At 44.2% G+C, this 20,642-nt stretch overlaps 1 protein-coding gene and 1 non-coding gene across 2 annotated transcripts in view; one reads left to right on the top strand and one right to left on the bottom strand.

Moving 5' to 3' along the window:
* The window catches only part of Myo10 (myosin X), a 173,423-nt gene that overhangs the window by 70,074 nt on the left and 82,707 nt on the right, over nucleotides 1-20,642 (bottom strand). The window contains exons 3-4 of the mRNA XM_055619008.1: nucleotides 16,556-16,714; nucleotides 3,271-3,458 (exon numbers count right to left, since the gene is read on the bottom strand). Coding sequence (XP_055474983.1) covers nucleotides 3,271-3,458; nucleotides 16,556-16,714 — 347 coding nt within the window. The remainder of the gene's footprint in view (nucleotides 1-3,270; nucleotides 3,459-16,555; nucleotides 16,715-20,642) is intronic.
* On the top strand, nucleotides 8,563-8,753 carry LOC129685513 (U2 spliceosomal RNA). Its single transcript, XR_008721503.1, has one exon. It is a non-coding gene; the product is annotated as a U2 spliceosomal RNA (small nuclear RNA).

Here is a 20,642-nt window from a genome sequence, read left to right as displayed (position 1 = left end):
GGAAAGGAAAGGAAAGGAAAGGAAAGGAAAGGAAAGGAAAGGAAAGGAAAGGAAAGGAAAGGAAAGGAAAGGAAAGGAAAGGAAAGGAAAGGAAAGGAAAGGAAAGGAAAGGAAAGGAAAGGAAAGGAAAGGAAAGGAAAGGAAAGGAAAGGAAAGGAAAGGAAAGGAAAGGAAAGGAAAGGAAAGGAAAGGAAAGGAAAGGAAAAGAAAAAGAAAAAGAAAAAAGAGGAAAGGAAATCTGCTGACAAGCCAGGTGTGGTGGCATAGGCTTTTAATTCCAGCATTCTGGCAGGAAGAGGCAGGAGGAGGGCCCTGGTCTACAAAGGGAGACCAGGACAACCACGGCTACACAGAGAAACCCTGTCTCAAAACCAAAATAAACAACAACAACAAAAAACAACAATCACATCTTCTGTCAAGCTCTTTTTAAAACCAAACAGCCTGACATGGTAGCATTGACCTTTAAGCCCAGCATTGGAGATGCAGAGCCAGCCAAGGCTACATAGTGAGACCCTGTTTCAAAAAAAAAAGCTCCCTCCAAAACTCTCTCTCTCTTTCTCTCTCCCCCCAAATAAATTCCTTTTGCTTTTAAACAGGGTCTTACTACACAGTACTGGATAGCCCTAGAATTCACTATGTAAACTCTGAGATACTTAACCCTGATTCTAAATATACTAGGATTTAAAGCAACCATGCATGGCCACAAATCACTTCTTAAAGACTCTTGTGGATTCACTTAGCTAAGTACAGTTACTCTTTTTTTTTCTTTTTGGTTTTTCGACACACAGTTTCTCTGTGTAGCCCTGGCTCTTCTATAACTCTATCTGTAGACCAGGCTAGCCTTGAACTCTGAGATTCATCTTCCTCTGCCTCCCAACTGCTGAGATTAAAGAGGTGTACCATCACTGCTCAGCTGGTGGTAGCACATTTCTAATCCCAGCCTTCAGTAGACTGAGATATGTGCATCAAGAGTTCAAGGCCAGCCTGAGTTGCATGCACAGACCCTGACTTAAAAAAGCAAAACAAGCCAACTGTCTTAGGTGGCAGTTGAGTCACAGGTGGTTATTTTATTAGGCGTGCCATTCATTAACGCTATTTCTGCACAAAGTGTAGCTTCACTCGATTATCTTTGAATCAGCATGGTCCCTGTTTGCATTCCTGAACACACGGACAGTTCTCTCCACGTTACTCCTACAGCCTTACAAATCACAGTGCTACCGTATGAAGAGAACAGAGTCCATCTCCCCACATGCTTTGGGGGAGGGGAAATTACCCCAGTCATTCATGTATATGCAACTTCCATTTGTTCAAGAAGCAGGGAAACTTTCAACACGTACAGTGGGTAGATCCTGCAGTACAAAAACTGTGTGGCACCTGCAGCAGTCATTATAGAACGCTCACATCATAAGCTGTAAAAGGGTTCATGCCTTCTTGCCTGGCACAGTGAACAGCACAGCACAATCCGGTAAAACATGTATGAACACATCTCCACTATCTTCAGCACATACATTCTCCATTCCCTTGCCTCAGCTCAGTGGGAGGGTCTCCACTGGTACCTCTCCCCCACAGGGACAGTTTCTCCAATCTGGGGAGAGGAGAGGGGCTCAAGCGTGCTCCGATCAGCATCTCTGATCCATAGCATCTCTGATCCAATCTTCACCATCTGGGAACTGGTCTCCCATGAGATGAAGTCTGCCCATTACCTGGCTGTGTCTATGACCAGGTGGTCTGTCTGTGTAACATGGGGCAGCTACAGCCTTGGCAAGCTTGACTGGTTTGAGGTTCAAAAATGACATACGGCTCTCCATCTGTCCCCTGTGCCTTACTTTCACAGAACTGGAAATCCCAGGGGTGTCTATGTACTAACCACTCCGCCCTCCCGGTACGGAAACCAAACTGTCCTTTCTACTTCCTTCCCTTTTGAAATAATATAATTATTTTGTCACAAGTTGGGGCTAGAATGCCATACAAAACAGCTGTCAAAATCATTCACAAAGCAGTCCCGTCACTCCTCAGTAACTGTCATAGCCTATGAATGGATGCCTGGAGGGAATGAATGAATGATGCTTTGATACTCCATGGAAATCTCAGCACAGTCACCACATCTGTGTTGGACATCATCCAGATCATGCTTATCACCCTGGAAGAGGCTCCCAGTACAGACAGTGTGTTCCAATAGGATGCCACTGGGATATATGGGCCAATTTGCATTCATTAATAATAAAATTTAAGAAACAAAAATGTTCCCAGTTTCTTTTTTACGATACTGTTCTTAGCGGGAAAAGTTTTTATGGTGGAGGAATTTTAGCGCTTTATTTCCCAAATAAGTAAGAGCTAAGTGTGTTGACACACATGTAGTCCCAGCATTTCGGAGGCTGAGGCAGATGGAAGGCCGTGAGTTTGAGAGCAGTGTGGGCTACACAGTAAAATCCTGTCTCAAGGGTAACCAAAGACATAAAATTATAGCAACAAGTCAGACTTGGCTCAAACAGGCGTGACGTATCTAACATAAAATTCATTTAAATAAACACGCCCTGTACCATCCTCTTAACACATGCATAGCAGCAAGCTTTCTTCCTCCATTAATTCACAGGTGAACTTTAGAGCAGAGGTTCTCAACCCTCCTGATGCTGCAGACCTCTAATACAGTTCCTCATGTTGTGGTGACCCCAACCATAAAATTACTTTCATTGCTACTGCATAACCGTAATTTTGCTACTGTTACAATCATAACATAAATACCCTCGTTTCCTGATGCTCTCAGACAACCTCTGTTGAAAGGCATCACGACCCATGAGTTGAGAATCACCGGTTTAGGGGCATCCAATTATTTAAACATTTTTCTTAAAAATCAGGGCATTGTTATCCAGGGTAATTTCTATATAGTATATTTTCTCTATAGTAGAGAAAAAAGTCTTGCTCAAACATTCAGGTATCATGACTAGCATTCTGGAATATTAAAACATTTCAAATATGAAAAAGCCATCTATGTTTAAATAAAGAGACGGACCAACCATGCTTTATCCATGAAATAGCCCAAAGGATAATTCAAGAAAACTGGGAAGAAAGAAAATAAGATAGGAATGAATAAATGATCAAACAAATGAATGAATGGAGGGCCTATGTAGGGCAAAACGCCAACCCACAGAGTCCATCTGTGAGCACCCTCAGTAGGAACCGGGTTGGCTGGGAGGGCTCCTCTCCCATCAGTGGTTGGTGCTGGGCTGGGGACAATCGGCCCACCCCTTGCGCTTCGCTGCTCTGGCTCACCTGATGAGGACGCACTGGTTGTCATGGCGCTTCCACAGGCAGCGATAGCACTCGTTGGCAATGGCGAAGATGTGCGGTGGAAGCTCGCCCAGGTGGCACCTGCTGTATTGCTCCATGGTGGCGCGCTCGTACAGGCCGGCGATGGGCTGGTAGGGGTTTACCGAGGCGATGATGGAGCCGATGTAGGTCTGTAAAGAGAGGGAAAGGGCCAGGCAGTGTTACCGGGGCGGTGAGACCACGCTTGGATTCGCACCTCCCCTGCTCCGCAATTTGCACAGGGACCTAAACAGACCCAGGGAAACGATCATGTCTCACGGCCTCAGTGCCCACTGTCCACACCGTCCTTACACGCTAAGGTACACGACCATGTCACTGCGCAGAAGCACGGAGCCGGGTCGGAGTGGGCTTTCAGGCAAAGGTTAACAGCGAATGAGAATGGGGGATGGCATCGAGCCCAAACCAATCCCTGTTCCCAGGTGACCTCCCTAATCCCAATCCTTTCCTGGCACAAAGCCCAGCCAGTTCCGGTTCCCTTCCTCCACCCCTTGGCTGTTATGAAAGAGCAGGTGACAAAAGCAGAAATTAGAAAAAAGGGCAGGGGGTGGGGTGGGGAGAGGGTACCGGAACTACCGAATGAGCAGTTGGGGTGGGGAAACTCGTGGAGTTCATCGGTTAGGGCTGCAAGGCGGCGCTCAGCACTGGGGTTGTCTCTGAAAGAGTTAAAAATTGTCCCAAAGGCAAATCCCATGCCAGGCTCTACCAGCCACAGTTTTTGTTTTGTTTTGTTTTGTTTTTTATTTTGTTGTTTTTAGAGACAGGGTCTCTCTATGCAGTTCCGGCTATCCTGAAATTCGCTCTGTAAACCAGGCTGTCCTCGAACTCAGAGATCCACTGGTCTCTAGGGGCCAGAGCCACAACACCCCGTTATGCAGCCACGCGTTTTTAAAGATCACAAGGCTATTTGGCAAATGCTACAATACCTCATGAAGTGTCATATAATCTGTCAGGAACATCGGTGCCCGGAAGCACCATCTTTCTGAGCCAATATCCGGGCAGAAATTACTCAGACCTTCCAGAGCCCTATAACACAAGCTATTTACCACAGCTTGGAGCCACGGGTTCCCTCCACAGAGATTTCCTCTCACTGGCACCTCATCTAGGTTCCCCAGTTTTCCAGGGTCACACACACCGCCAAGGCAGTAAGTCATCGGAGGGAATCAGCATGGAAGACACCTCCTGCCTCCTAGGGAGCACACCTGCTGTGGCTTTACAAGCCAGTGCGCTTCTCCGGTTCCCATGTGTTGAAGCCCTGGCCCACAATGCCTAAAAATAGCACTGCTCTTGAAGACAGGGCCTTTAAAGAGTGATTAATTTAAACTCGGGCTCTTAAGGGGTATATGAATCCAGTTCTGCCCAGTGTCTTTATAAGACAAGCCAGCTGGGCACACACAACCCCAGGGATGCGCACTCGGAAGCAACCCAATACAAGAATACAGCAAGAAACCTGCTGAGAACTTTGCTCTTGGACTCCTGGCCTCAGGAACCATGAAGCATGGGTTGTAGGGTTTTGTCCGGACAGCCCAGTCAGGCCATACATGGGCCTAACCTCCTCAGTATTCACAATGACCCTAGGAAATATGCAGTTCTACTTCACCTATTTTTTTTTTTCAGGTGGGGAAACTGAGGCATGAGGAGACAATTTTGATTACAGCTACAGAGTCAGTACATGATAGAGATAAGATCTGAGTCCAGGCAACCTAATTCTAGAACCTTCTGTTAGCACATTCATTCAAGTACTGCAATCCTTCAGGGTTGGGACAGCAAAGGTAGGCAGAAAGTCCAAACATTCTGAGAACACCTGTACCTCATTACTACAGTTTGTAGTGATTTGTATTCATGGTACCTGCCAGGAACACTAGGCAAAGCCTTGCATGTTCAGTGCAACTTTTCAAGTGTAAGAAAGTCTAGATTGAGAAAATAATGTAAACCCAAATGAGATTTAAAAGATAAATGGCATTACCATGGTAATTGCACTCTTAGGTTTTATAACCAAAAAGAACGGAATGCAGATACTCAAATACTTGCATACCCAGATTGACAGCAGCATTATTTATACAGCCAAAGGGTGTGAAACCCAAATGCCTATCACCAGACCACAAGTGAGAGAGCTGTGGTACATCCATACAACAGCATAATCTTCAGCCACAAAAAAGAAACACAGTAATTATATATACATATATCCTGTAATTGTCAGGGTTTGAAAGCATACCAAGTGAGAGATACCATCTACTTCCAGAACAGGCAAATCTATAGAAGCAGGAAGATGCAGGTTGAAAAGCAGTGAGGGGGCAGAACTCCCCGTGGGAAGCAACAGGTAACCAGTACCAGGTTTCCGCCTGGGCTGGTATAGAGGTTCAGGGACTAGACTCACGTGTGGGCTGTTCAACATTAGGAATTCACTAAATCTCAGTTCTCTGTACATTTAATGTGACAAACCTACGTAAAGTAAAGTTCACCTCAATTAGACAAATTGCTGTTTTCTAAATAAATGTGCAAGTCTTTGGAAATGTAAACACCGTAGAAAGTCTATTTCTCTTTGTCACATCTGTATAGGGAGAATCTGGCCAAAAAGGAAAACACAGAAGCCACTCTGCCCCTTGGGGAAGGACAGGGCAACACTCAGGCCACAGGCATTCTGGTCCCTTTCTTTTTGTTAGCTCTCTATCAGGGAGATGCTTAAGGTTGTGAGTGCTGGGTTCTTACCTCCATTTTGTCACTTAGGTCTCTCTACGCCCTGTCAATGTCCTTTTTAATTCTGATCCTAGGTGTGGTGGTTTGAAAGAGCACACACCCTTACCCCACCCCAGGCCCATGTATTTGTATGTTTAGTCCCTAGTTGAACTATCTGGAAGGGTTAGGAGGTGTGGCCTTGCTGGAGGAAGTGTGTTCCTGGGGGTGGGCTTTGAGGTTTCAAAAGCCCAGACCAGTGTCAGTCTCAGGCTGTCTCTCTCTGTCTCTTATCTCTCCTCCCTCCCTCCCTCCTTCCCTCCCTCTACCCCTCTTCCCAACTGCAGATCAGGGTGAAAAGCTCTCTGGTACTTCTCCAGCAGCACAACTGACTGCCTGCCTTCCACTACACTCCCCACACTCTACCACACCACACATGATGATAATAGACTGACCCTCTGAAGTGGTGAGCACCCCCAATTAAATGCTTTCTGTGAGTTGCCTTGGTCATAGTGTCTCTTCCTAGCACCAGAACAGTAACTAAGACACCAGGCAAAGATAGCTATATGTACACCGACAGCTCTTAGTTGCCAAACAAGACCCTTCCGTGTGGGCTGGCAAAGGCCACTACTTTGACCTCTTTTGGCAGACACTGAACAGAGCAGAGAGGAAGACAATGCCTCTACAATTCCTTGGTGGGTGATTGAGGGTAAGCATGGGGATCAGGTTCTGACAGATGCCACTGTGGACTCACAGCAATGGTCTCTACCATCCAGAAACCTACAGAACTCAGCTCAGCCCAAGTTTCTGTCCTATACACTCTGATTTTACTTATGTCAATTCCCAGAAGCCCTTTCTCCATGATTCCCACTCTCTCTCTCCATCCCACCTCTGAAAAGCTGATAGAACAGTCCAAGTCTCACCCAACTAATTATGCACTACACAACACAGGTCAAGGAATGGGAAGTATATACAAGAGGGTTTCTCAGCTGTCTCACTCTGCTATTACACTCTCTAATGTCCATCTAATGAGCAATTTGCCTGAATTATTTCTTGGACATCATCATCACCGTTCTGTGATATGTGAGTGCATTCTCAGAACAGTGGCTTCAGCCCACAGAAGGGTCCTTACTAGTGAACATTAGCCTTCTATGGCAAAGTAGGAGCCAATGCACACTTCTTAACCTCACAACAGAGATATATTTTGAAATAACCATCACAGTAATAGTTCATAATACTCTACTGAAATAATAACAAGTTACAGTGTTTGAAACCTAACCTAGTAAACATGGTCAAGGGCACTCCTCCCTCCCAATTAAGGATACCACCCTTTGCAAAAATGATTTTGTCTCTAAAATGCATGCTGTGTGTTTAGGGTCAGTAAATAATAAGAGAAGTCCAACTAGCAGCTAAGTAAATGGCAGATGGAAGGAGCACAGCCTGGCATATGACATCAAGTGGGGCGGAAGGCACAGCACTGTGAGACCCTGACAGCTGTGAAGCAGCATTGGTTGCAAGCTTTGATCATTCTGCACTCTAAAAAAGGGGTATGATTACTGCTCCAAAAATGGCCATGATGACTCTGCAGCTTAAGGCTGGGGACACATGCAGGTACCAGCTTCTGTATGTTAGAGTCCAAATTCCACAACACTAAATAACTCAAGTCATTTTTATGGTTGTTCAGAAATAGAAAACACATCCTATTTTGAAGCATGTAAACTTTCTTGCCTGAGAAGTTCCACATGACTCACCCCCAGAAAAACATACTTCCTTACCCACATTAATAACTTTGAACAGCCACTGCACGCGTTGCCTAACTGTGATCCTTCGCCACCAAATCTACCAATTCAGGGCCTGCAAAAGTAGAATGCACCTATAGCTAGGCCATCAAAAACATAACTTGATGTTGGGGGTTGGTCTGATACTTGCATATCGATGCCAGTTATTGGCCTTCAAGATCTTCTTGTATAAACTTGCCTAAGACATTATACAGGATTGGTTGATTAAATGGTCTATACCTGGGCAGGGAAGATTGGGGTTGGCTAAAGTTCCCAGGCTTTGGGTTCAAGAGAATCACAGGAAAGACAGACAGGAAGAGAGGAAGAAAGAGGATGCCAAGACAGGTTAGCATGGAGAAGAAACCATGCGGGCCAGGAGAAGGACTCTGAGGATGGTGTGGAAAGGCCCAGATAAAGAATGCAAGCAAATATTTATAAGATTATAGATGGAAGGTAGACCAGATGAGGATGGTTAAGAAGGACGGTATTGGATGGGGGCTGGGTGGTGCATGGTGAGGTTATTGAGATAGCATAGATAGAAGTATCTGCTCAGCCCAAGATAAATAGGCTATATAAAAATCTAATAGGTGTCTGTGTTTTATTTGAATGATAGTAGGTTAGATAATATCATTGTGATAATCATAGGGCAAATAATAAACAATATATAGCCCAACACTCCTTTTTTTTTAATAACAACAATTTGATTTCACAGTATATGGATATATCAAAACATCATGTTATATACCTTAATAATCAGTACTTTGTTTTTATTTTTTTAGTCATGTCTATAACTTCTTGGTCTTTTAACTAAGATCAAGAGTAGTCACTGTTCTTGTCAGTTTACTATCTGATGCACCCTCTACCTAAGACTGATCTATTAAGTGTATTTTAGAGGAGGGAAATAGAGTAGCCTGCTAGCTATGTCCACTCCACACATTGGCTTGGTATTGCAGTACCTCCAGGAGCTGTGTACACCAGTAAAATAAAGTATAGTGTAAAAACCTTTTATGATCCACAGGCTTTGGCACCAAGTTGTAGATATAGAGGCAGTCACATTATTGGTGGGCTGTTAAAATCCCCTCAGTGGAACAGCTAATCTAGAGAACATGGTCTGGAGAAGTCCAAACACCTGTTCCTCAGCCCTGAGGTTGCAATCCCTGATACAAGGTGTAACCCCTCCACACCATGAATCTGATCAGCTACAGCATAGTCCTGTCTGCTACTATCGTGAAGATGCTCCAAAAGTCAGAGGCATTTATTATTGTCATGGCTAACAGCCCTTTTCATCCTATGGTCCTGCAAAGCTGGAGAGAGATCTACTAGGCTGAAATGCACCAGGGAAACTAGTGAACTCCTGCTAGTGCTAGGAAGTATTTCCCTGAAGGGAAAATGTTAAGAAGTAGCAGATTTCTTTCCCACCCACCATTTCTCCCTCTCCTCTTGCAGTCATTCCAGTTCAATATGGCAACAGTTTACTTTCTATAACTTTACCTCATGCAAACTCCAGCTTGCGATCCATATACTCAATGGAGTCCACACCTCTTCTCTTGTATGCCCACAGATGACTCAAATGCATGATGGATGAGCCTAACCTCTACTGAGACCCATTTCCTCCCACAGAACCACACCTTGACAAATGGCACTAGGCCTATCCAAATGGCGGTCCAGTGATCTTGTAGAAATTCAGACTTTTAGGGCCAACAAGATGGCTCAGGAAAAAAAGGCACTTGCTATCAAGTCTAATGTCCAGTGTTCAACTCTCAGGACCATAATGAAAACACAGACCCAGCTCCCACAAGCGGTCTGTGCTCTCCACATGTGCACTATGGCATGATGGCATACATCTCTCTGGCTCTCCATGACTAGCCATGGAAAATGTCATAATTTTCTAGTACGTTTATTGGCCAACTCCCCTCCTAGACCTGATGCCTGTCCTGCCTTTAGCCAATGTAGTGTGGTTGCCACACTACATTTTCCAAAAACTCATGTGTATTTTCGGCCATGATTTTTTATGAGGTGAATGAAGCTCATTAACCTGCACACTTGCTCTTGGCCACCTCAGTAATCAGCAATGTGTTCAGCCTTTGTTCCAGTGTCTTAATGCCCAGCATTGGATAAATATATTGTGGTGGTTTGAAAGAGAATGGCCCCCATAGGGTTTTGGGAGTGGCACTATTAGGAGGTATGGCCTTGATGGAGGAAGTGTGTCACTTGGGGGTAGGCTTTGAGGTCTCAGAAGCTCAAGTCAGGCCTAGTGGCTCTGAGTCTCTTCCTGCTGCCTGCAGATGCAGATGTGGAGCTTTCAGTTCCTTCTCCAGCACCATGCGTGCCTGTGTACCACCATGTTTCCTACCATGACAACTTTACACTAAACCTCTGAACTGTAAGCCAACCACAGTTAAATGTTGTCCTTTATAAGAGCTGCTGTGGCACTCCTGATGAGACCTAATTGACTAGGATCAGAAGGAAGGAAAAGAAGACCTCCCCTATCAGTGGACTTGGGGAGGGGCATGCATGCAAAGGGTGGAGGAAGGGAGGGATTGGGAGGGGGGAGGGAACCACGGGAGGGATACAGAGTAAATAAAGTGTAATTAATAAAGAATCTAAAAATATTAAAAAAAAAAAAAAAAAAAAGAGCTTCTGTGGTCATGGTGTCTCTTCACAGCAATAGAAACCCTAAGACATGCATCAAGTCATTTTACTCTTTGCATATACTCATCTGCTGCTATGAAAGCCACTTTCCTCCTTAGCCAAATGTCCCCACAAATGCTCCATATGCATTTGACTGAGGATTGCTCTCTGCTGCCTCCTCACCCTGATGCTCAGCTACTGGACTCAGTGTTTTCAGCAGGGTGACTCACTGTCACCCTGACTTGTAGTCAATGGTTTACTAATATCTGTCCTCACCAATCAATTAAGTGGCTTCCACTTATGCCGTCTTTCAACAAACAGCTACTGTGAGACTCAGAGCCACTAGGCCTGGCTTGAGCTTCTGAGACCTCAATTCCCACCCCTAAGTGACCTCAATTCCCCCATCAAGGCCACACCTCCTAATAGTGCCACTCCCTATGGGCCTATGGGGGTCATTTTCATTCAAACCAACACAAGAGGAATTCTGCAACCCTGGAGCCTAGCACAGAGACTGATATTCAGGTGAAGCTAAAACCGGAGACATACACTGCGAATAACTCCCTCAACATACCCACGCTTTTACTCTGTCCAAAGATGCTCTTTGCTTAGTCACTACCTTCTGCATAAGAAAACCATTTGCCATGGTCTCTTTACACAAAATGAAAACGCTTTTAAACAAAAGAATGTTAAATGTTAAACATTCGAGTCTCTTAAAATTGATGCCAGTACCACAACAGCTAAAGCTCAGCAACTGGATTTAGAGTTTTCAGCATCCTCATTCCTGAGAGCAAATTTATGTCTCAGGCTCTCTCCCTGTTGAAAGGAATCTGAACCAAAGGACAGACAGGATGTGCATGGAACGCCACAAAAACACAGGTCCTAGTTGTTGCCGTCGTGTGCTGATGTGGATTGTGGCGACTCGAGGGCACAGTCTGGGAAATTTTAAGAATACACAGAACCAGCCAGATGGTTACAATTATATCTTGACAACATGTCTTGACTTCAAGTAAGGATTGAAAAAAAAAAGTCAAGAGCACAAGAGCCTCCTCACAAACCACACCACACTCAGCTGTTCTGCTGTGTGCCACACGCCACATCTGGGCTCAGCACCCAAGCTCTAGGCAATCTTGAAATCTGTGACAAGTAGAAGGTTTTTTGTTTTGTTTGTTTGTTTGTTTTTAAGTGTTTTTGACAATAGACAGAAGCATACTAAGAGGTCTACTTTGGGAAGACTCAGCTCGTGGAAATGAAATACAAATTCTGATGATGATGGTGTGTCCCAAACAGAAATCTCCATAACAGGACATGCCTAGCCTCACACTGCCCACGTTTTTTTTCCAGAACTCCACTCATGTCTGTTGAAATCAACAGGTCACTAACCAACTGGGTCTTCTCTGGTAGAGCATTCCCCCCCCCCCCCCCCAGAAGCAAGGTAACTGAGGAACAATAGTACATACCTTTACATACTGGGGCTGAAATGCTACCTAGCCAGGAAGGGCTATTTTGAAAGAGCTAAAAATAGATTGTGGACCACCTTTCCTGCTTGCAGGGATGCACTGTTAGGCACAGCCTCACTCTTCATTCCAGCTCCCCTGATTCTGATCTCTGCTGCTCTTTGTTCTGTACAACCAACAACTAACTGAAGAGCTGGGTGGAACACAAACCCGTTTCCTCTGGGGCCCTCCTCAACACCATAATTGCAGGCTCCCTGCGCCTCCAGCAGTGTGGTCTGGAGCCATTCCTTAGCTGGGAGAGGAGTCTCCTCCACCAAACTGACTCAGAACCCAGACCCTGTAATGAAGAGAAGGCACGTCTTCTCCTTCTGGCAGAAAGCAAAGCTGCCACACCACCAAGCCTGGCAGTCCCCGCGCTTGGACACAGAGCTTACTGGCAGAATAATGGGAGCCTCATCCGCTCCAGTCGGCACCGTTCAGATGCTAGACAGTCTGAGATGATCCATGGATGACTAGGACAGGCCAACAAACTCCACAAATCCTTTCTATTCTCCCTGAGGAGCTGCCAAGACTGTGGGTATCGTGCAGTCCTGCCTGCCATGGTGCCTGACAAGCTGGGAATCCTTCACTTGCCTACCTTTCCTGCTTCTCACCTTAAGACTTATTTCCATCTCCGTGCTGCTCTAAAATCCTCACATCTTCAAAGCTGCATTACTCCAACACTCTTGGCTAGCAGATCTTTTCAGAAAACTTTAACAGAGGTAATGTGCACTCTATACCATCAACTGTACAGGCAAGGGTTCCCAATCTTGACACTTGTGACCGAATGAACGAAATAATACCTTGTGGTAGAGGCTGTCCTATAGGTCGTGGGAAGCACTCAGGGGCCACTGGCTAGATATCATTTTAATTTCTCAACTTAGCTATAGTAATTAAAAATGCCTTCAGGTACCATGGAGTATCACAGAGAGACAGTCATTCAACTGAAAACAAATGCTTTCGGGTTTTCTTACCTCGGATACTTAACCTAAGTAATTTCCATGTTTCCCAAACACCTGGTTCTATAACCAACTTTCGATTGTGAGGCCCTCACATATCGCCAAGCTTTCATCTTTGTGTGATATGGTTATCAGGTTTCATCAGGAGGTAGGGAAGGATGAAAGCAAGAAGGGGAAGCCCTCCTCCACTAAAGAAGCATCAGTGAAGACGAGTCAGCATATGTCAAGGTGGCCCAGAGTAGAAGCCAGGGCCACAGTGAGTAGCTATGGTGCAGGAGAGGGGAGAATGGGAAAGCAGATGAGTTGGAGTTCCCAATGTAAAAGAGTATGGCATTCCAGGAAGGGAATCCAGTATTAGGGTCAAAAGTAGGGTTTTCACAGGCAATGTCAGGAAGGATGGAGGATCCAGACATACTAGTGGCAGAACACAGTCCTGTGGGCCCACAGAGGCTACTAGAAAAGAGCGCTTAGCTTCTCTTTTCTCAGGGCAAGCCCTGGGTAGGGATATGCCCACCCACAGGAAGAGTTAAGGGATCCACGTCATGATTAGGGGCTCCAGAGACAAACAAGCCTGTGTCACTCTCACATCTCCTGCCCCTCAGTAAGAGTGGGTCATCAGCTCAGTCTGCACGCTGCTCACTAGCCTGGGTTTCCTTCCTGCCAAACTGCAGACTGAGGCCAGCCATATGCTCTAACCCTTCCAAATCCCCCTCAATTCAGCACCAAGTTTCAGGCTGGCGTTTTCTAAATAAAAACTTGTTGGTATGAGATGAATAAGTTGGATAAGAAAGTACAACAGTTAAAGTTTCTGAAGTGTTTGCTTATTTTATTTCAAAGCAGCTCTGACAAAAACAGGGATATGATCTCTGGCCAGTACAAAAACTAATCATGAGAAAAGGAAATTCTTAAAGATTGAATTAGCCATGTGGAGCTGAAGTGGCTTGTGAGGAAAAGTGGGGCTTGGTTCTTGTTTGCCTAGTCTCAAACCAGGGCTTCCCTGTGCAGCTCTGGCTATTCTGGAACTCAGAGATCTGCCTGCTTCTGCCTCAAAAGTGCTGGCATTAAAGGTGTGTACACTACTGCCTGGCTCTTTTTTCGTTTTCTAGAGAATGGAAAATGGGAGAAAAAGCAAGTGTTCTATCTGCGTAAAGTCCTTCTGAACAGAGGGGAGCAGGCTTCTTTGCTGATGGTGGTCTTTCCTACCGTTAGCCTGTCAACTCAGAGCAGAAAGCCATGGCAGGACATCCACATGAGTGCAGGATAGTTCCTGGAGTCCCTTTTCATCAATGGAAGGCAGGGTACCATTTCCTCCCCAAAGACTCGGACCCACACTCATCCCTAAAGACCATAGTTAAAAATGGCCATAGCATCGGGACTCCATAGAACGACAGTGAATGCAGCTACGGAGCTTACCAGGTGGTGGCCCTATTGATTTATTTGTTTTACTTTTATAAAAATTAAAATAAAAAAATTTGTGGTGTATATGTATGTGTGTGTTCACGTATTGACACGCACACAGGCAGGGGCATGTTCTACTGTGTGTGTGTACATGAAGAGGCCAGAGGCTGATGTCAGCTTACTTCCTCAATCACTTTTCACTTTTTCTTTGAGAGACAATCTGTCTTTGAACCCAGAGCTCATTGATTTAGGTAGGCTGGCTGCTGACAACGCCTCGGGACCCACCTGTCTCCAGCACTGCTATTATGGTTGCATGTCAGCTTTTATTTGGATGCTGGATATTCAAACTCTCGTCCTTGTGCTTACGTAGCACGTACTGACTGAGCTATCTCCCAGGCTCCTTGTCTACTAAAAATGTGTAATGAGAACTTCCATGTATTCCTCCTTCCCAGACCCCCATGTATTTTCTTAAGGCAGAGAGCATGAGTTCTGAAATACCTGTAAGAGGCATTTCACAATCTATTTTTTTTTTTAAACTCAAGCTTTATGTTCTATCATCGGCTAGAACAGGCTATTGTAATGTGCATGGTATTCACCTTTTAAATGCTTATTGCATCTTTACTACGTGCCTGACAGTATCCTTCGGTCAAAAAAGACAGCCTAAGTCATTAGGAAACCCAGCAAGCAGCTACATGACAGGTGGGAGTGTTAAACATGAAAACACACAGGCCAGTGGTTAACATACATGCCTGTCAATGCACTGCCGATGTTTAAAGAGATTCTGACAGAACAAAACAATGAATGCATACCCACAGAATGTGCAAAGTATAAATGATGTGGCCACTTATACAGACTTGTCTAAATGCTACCTTTTCTAAGGGACATGTGGAAAACACTGTAACCTAAAGACTTAAGTGTTAGCAAGCTCTGTAGTCCAGGGACTGAGTCATGGGTAGCTTCCTCTGTTCAGGAATGTCTCAGAGCAGGTGGCAAACAGCCGGCCAACCTGGCAAAAACAACACTATCACAATGTAAAGGAAGGTAAGTCATCATACTATTCTTCACCCCAAGGAAACTGGGCATTAAACCCACAAATGTCTGGTTTCTCCTCTATTTCACCCTTCCTTGATCTAAGGACACACAGGCCTGTTAGCAACATTCAAGGCTGAAAACCATTACTAATCAGAATTCCAAAGATACTGGCAAACTCCTACGGCACAAAAGATTACTGTAAATGTAACAATTCCAACAGTATTATTAAATTAGTTTTCAAAAGAAACTAATATACACACAAAAATGTTTAAGTAGTTGTTTTACTTTTTAAAAACTCACTAACAGACAGATACAAAAGGGGATGACACATGCAGGGCAGTTGAGCTTGACAGGTAGAATAATGTCTATATTTCAATTTCAGAAAGTTATTATAGAAATGAATTTCTTAGAATTTATTTTATTTTTAATTATGTGTATGTGTCTGTATTTGAGTATGTGCACATATGAGCGCAGGTGCCTTTACAGTCCAGAAGAGGGCTCAGATCCCATAACTTAATACGGAGTCATAGGTGGTCGTGTAAGCTGACTCATGCGGGTGCTAGGAACTGAAGTTGGGTCCTCTGAAAGACCAACATGCAGGTCTAACTGCTACAACATTTCTGCAGCCTCACAATGCATTGTAAATATTATTTTTTCACATTTATATTATATATTACACATAATGCAGATTTAATCCCATTTCGTGAAAGCATTGAGAAAGATGTACATGAGGGCTTTATATTTGCACTTTTCCATTCAAAACATCAAGTAGGAATCCTGCATTACAGAATGATAGATTTCCATCAAGAAAATATTACCCCAGGAGGATCTCTAGAGTTAGAGAAGGCCACAAAAAATTCACAAAAACATCAAAAGTCAAAGGAAAGAGAAAGAAGCTTTATTGGGACACTGGCATGTCCTTGGGTGAGGAAGGCAAGGACTCTATATGATCTCTTTGTGTGAAAGAATACTTAGCAGAAAACAGTGTGTGTCTTCACAAGAAGCAAGAAGGTGAGACAGTTCAAACTTTCTCAACAGGAAGTTGTAGAGAACCTGTTTTTTTTTTTCTTTTTAATTTGGCAAAACTTTAGAAAATGTGATTTTTCTAAAATCAGCGAGAGGCACTAGAAGGGCAAACAAACACTCAGACTTGAGGGACTTCTTCTTATGGGGGATGGAATGCTAGGGATAGAACCAGGGCTCAGGAAGGGTGGGCAAGCACACCACGCAGTGTCTCTATGTCTGAGGAACAGCAAATGGAACTTACATAGATTTGATTCCTCTTGTATCGCTGAAACAGGTTGTACATGATGGAGCCTCCGTGGAGTTCAGTCAGGGAGGCCATGTCATCCACGCCCTCCTCATTCATGGGGTGCATAGCCGTCACCTTTTGGTTGGTGATTGTGCTCTGCTTGTAGGTGAACACCTGAGGGCAGAAATGAATTCAGCTGTTTAGTCTGCAGTACATGACATAGTAAAGACTGCCTAGACTGCTAAAGCAATCGCAGAACAGGCAGTCTGAATTCTAGAAATCATTTTTTTTTTCCATTTTCTTTATGCCATCTATACATTTTCTAAAGGAAGAAATTATTTTGACAGCTGCTAGTAAACTTTAGAAGATATTATGTTGAGTGGCAATCATCCTTTGGGACTCACAGAAACTTTAATTTCACAGTTCACCCCTCCTCCTCTTCACAGTTCTTTACATAAATCGGGAAAGTAACCACAGGCTGGAGAGATGTTTAAGAGCACTTCTTGAAAAGGACCTGGGTTCAGTTCCCAGAACCTACATGGAAGCTTCCAACCATTCACAATTCTAGTTCTGGGTGATCCAATACCTGTCCTGTGCTCCAAGGGTACCACGCACATTCATACAGGCAGGCAAAACACATACACACATAAAATAAAAATATAAATATAAAAACAAGTTTTAAAAAAGAATTTGGCTAGGCTTTCTTAAACAGGAACTTGGTTTCTTTACAGTTTCACTCTGGATCATATGGTAGCTTCAAAACTTCAGAGCAAAGTAAGTATTCTATTAAACTATAGTGATTAAGCATTAATCAAGTAGTTGAAAGATTCCGCCCATCTGCCACAACACTGGCATAAATTATTACATCGATATTTAGAAAATGTTGCCAGTATGCCCTCTCCACCATGACATATACCTGCATGCGTTCAGGGTTTATCAGATGGTTACCTTATACTTCCAAACAGGAGTGTGTCAATGGGTACATATATGTCATAGCATGTACATGAAGCAAAGCTAATGCTGTGTGGTTCATTGTTTAGTTCATGTTTCTCAAGATACTTGGTATTCTTTTACCATAAATGACCACAGAATTAACCAAAGCAAGTCATGCTGTGTTTGTTGACCACATTCAAATGACTTTACGTATAAATGCACATATGTAAGTGATTTTACTATGGGGTCCATCTTCACTTATGTGGTCAGAGTTTGGGTTTGTTTTTACAGTATTGGTAATCAAACCCAAGGTCTAGGCAAGTGCTCTACTATTCAACGACAGCCTCAACCCCTGCAACAGTGTAAATAATAGTTTTTAAGCCATGCAGGCTTCCTTTAAATAAAATGAAACTGCCAAAAGGTCATTTTTAAAAGAACATAAATAACACAAAAAAACTTATAATCTTCACACATACAAATGTGTATAAGCATGTACACGAAACCATTTCTGCCATGTCTGAAGAAGTTTTTTAATTTGGGATTTTAACATCAAATATCAACTTGCTACCCACATTGCAACAAATGGCATATTCTTGCAGATGGGGATAACACACCGAGAACTGCAAAAACACCAATCCAACGGTTTTGGTACAAGTGGCATGTTTTATTTTTCTAGAGAAAAAAAATAAAACTTTAATAGTGGTACTCATGCCAGATGTACCACAAAAGTCTGTCGAAACCAGCCCTGCGAAACTCCCCCAGGCCAGTACAAGGACACACCCTTCCCTCCCAAGGAAGAACCACTTTCTCCAGATGCTGCCTGGCAGACAGTCACTGGAGGAGAGTGCCCAGTTTCCCTTTCTCAGGTGGCAGAGGGGCCACCCTGTCACATGAGCACCATGAGCTAGACTGAGACCTGGAGCTGCTGGTGGAGTGTAGGTGGGGTGTACCATATCCAGAAAAACAACCATGAAAGAAATAGCACAAGGACATCCCAGAGACAGGAAACACATGGCCTTTCATATTGAGTCATAAGCACCAAGAAGGAAGATGAAAAGAAACATGGGTCAGCAATGGATGTAGCCTTGGGGCAACCTTAAAAAGCCCTCTGCCCTTCTCTAGCCTGCTTCCCTCAGGAGGTAATCCAGGTGGGTGTTCCAGAAACGCCTCAGGTGGACAGGGCACTCCACAGAGCACACCGATGAGGGTGCAAGGCAGAAGTTGCCTAGCCTGGTCAACCCCGGCTCAGCTGAGGAGTAGATACGAGGGTCTTGTGTTGTTTTTCAGGAGGCCGTGCCTTAAGATGCATAGACATTGGTCAAAAGCAGCCCTGAGAAACTGCTCAAAGTTCTGTGGCCACAATGCTCTTCTGAGCTCAATACAAGTCACCTCCAAAGCTCTTTCAGAAAAGAAGCAGCTCATGATAGCACAACCAGTCCCATGTCCCAGGGCCTCAGCATCAGCTGTTTTCCAGAGCAGACCCCGCTTTCCTACCGCATGGTGCTTTGTATACTCTGAGCATCCCAGACCCTAAATACAGACATGATTTAAATATTAATTTTCTGTGTGTTATATTGATTTGGCCTTCAAACATAATATATACTCTCTAATAGCCACACATACATATAATCAAGTTAATGCCTACATCTTCATGTCAGATGTAAACCTTGCTTTTTTTTAAAATTTCGTTGGGAAAAGCAAGGTGACCCATGAGCACATGGTCTCTAAAAGCTAAGCACAGAGTCTCAGGAAACAAACAAACAAACAAAAAAAGCAAAACAAAAATCTAAAACCCGATGGCCTCAAATTATTCACGGAGTCCCTACCACTGACTTCATGTTTCTAGCAAATACCCATTCCTGGAGTGTGAAAATCAAAAGGATTAGAACTATTCTGCCTCATGACCTCAGCATCAATCACAAGAGGCCAGTAACTGTCAAAGGATTAAGATGGGCTGTGACTGGATAAAGGAAACATTTGTCAAAGACCAGTGTGTCAGATGCTCAAGGCAATGAACATTTCAGGGAAAAGGCGGGAACTGGTCCAGAATGCATCTGAGAAGAAAAGGTGAGGATTACTGTCCATCCAGAGTTGGGCTGGCACTGGCAAAGAACAGCATCTGGCCATGGGGCTGTCTGATAAACTTGGAAAAAAGAAATCATTTAAGTAACTTTTATCTAGTGTATAACAGGCAGTGGGGACAGATTTTACATCCCAGCATAGGCAAAGTCAACAATGCACAAGACTTGTGGGTAATACTGACTCTACAGGATCCAGAGCCCCATAGGAGGCTGACATCTGTGAGAAGGGTTCCACATGTAACCTACAGGCAAACCAAGGTGGGGAACACTCATCACTCCTCAGGCTCAGGGTCTAGACTGTGTAAAGGGAAAGGGAGCTAGGCATCAGCATTCATGTCTGTCTGTTTCCTGCCTGCAGCTGTAATGTGACCTCATTCTTCTGCCATCATGATGTCCTGGATGTCCCTTCCAGGACAGACCTACCCCAGCACAGTGAGCCACAAACTAACCCCTCCTCCCTTGAGCTGCTTCCTGTGAAGAGTAACTGCGACAAGTGATTCAGTATCACTGAGGTCTAAAAAGGCACAAGTGAGCACAAAGAAGGACCAAGGCACAGAGAAGGGAGTGAACTTATGCCAGTTGATTTGGGACAACCTCACCAGTAGGTAAAAAGAAAATATAAGAGACCCCAAGGGTGTGAGGGACAGAGCCTACTATTTGCATTGTGGTGTCTGAATGCATTACTGGATGAATAAACACCTGATTTAAGTTGGGAGGATTTCAAAAGATCAATATAGCTGACCCACCACATTATTCATGAGTTTCTTTAGTGTGTGTGTGTGTGTGTGTGTGTGTGTGTGTGTGTATGTGTGTGTACACAGTCGAGTACAAATGCATATGAGTACATGAGGACAAGAAAGGATGGCTTTGGGTGACTTCCACTCCTGTAATCTACTTTATTTTTCTTATATATTCTCTGTCAATAAACCTGGAGCTCACCAATTGGCTAGATTAGCTGGCAGGGCAACCTCAGGGATCTGTCATCTGTCTGTCTGTCTGTCCAACCCCAGTGATAGTTACTGATGCATGTCACCATGTATAACTTTTCAATGGGTCCTGGGGATCTGAACTCAGGTCCTCATGTTCAT

Source organism: Psammomys obesus, unplaced genomic scaffold (genome assembly GCF_907164565.1).
Source record: "Psammomys obesus unplaced genomic scaffold, mPsaObe1.curated_primary_1811, whole genome shotgun sequence".
Taxonomy (NCBI): Eukaryota; Metazoa; Chordata; class Mammalia; order Rodentia; family Muridae; genus Psammomys; species Psammomys obesus.
Note: the sequence above shows the minus strand (reverse complement) of the source record. Positions and strands in the feature narration are given on the sequence as shown.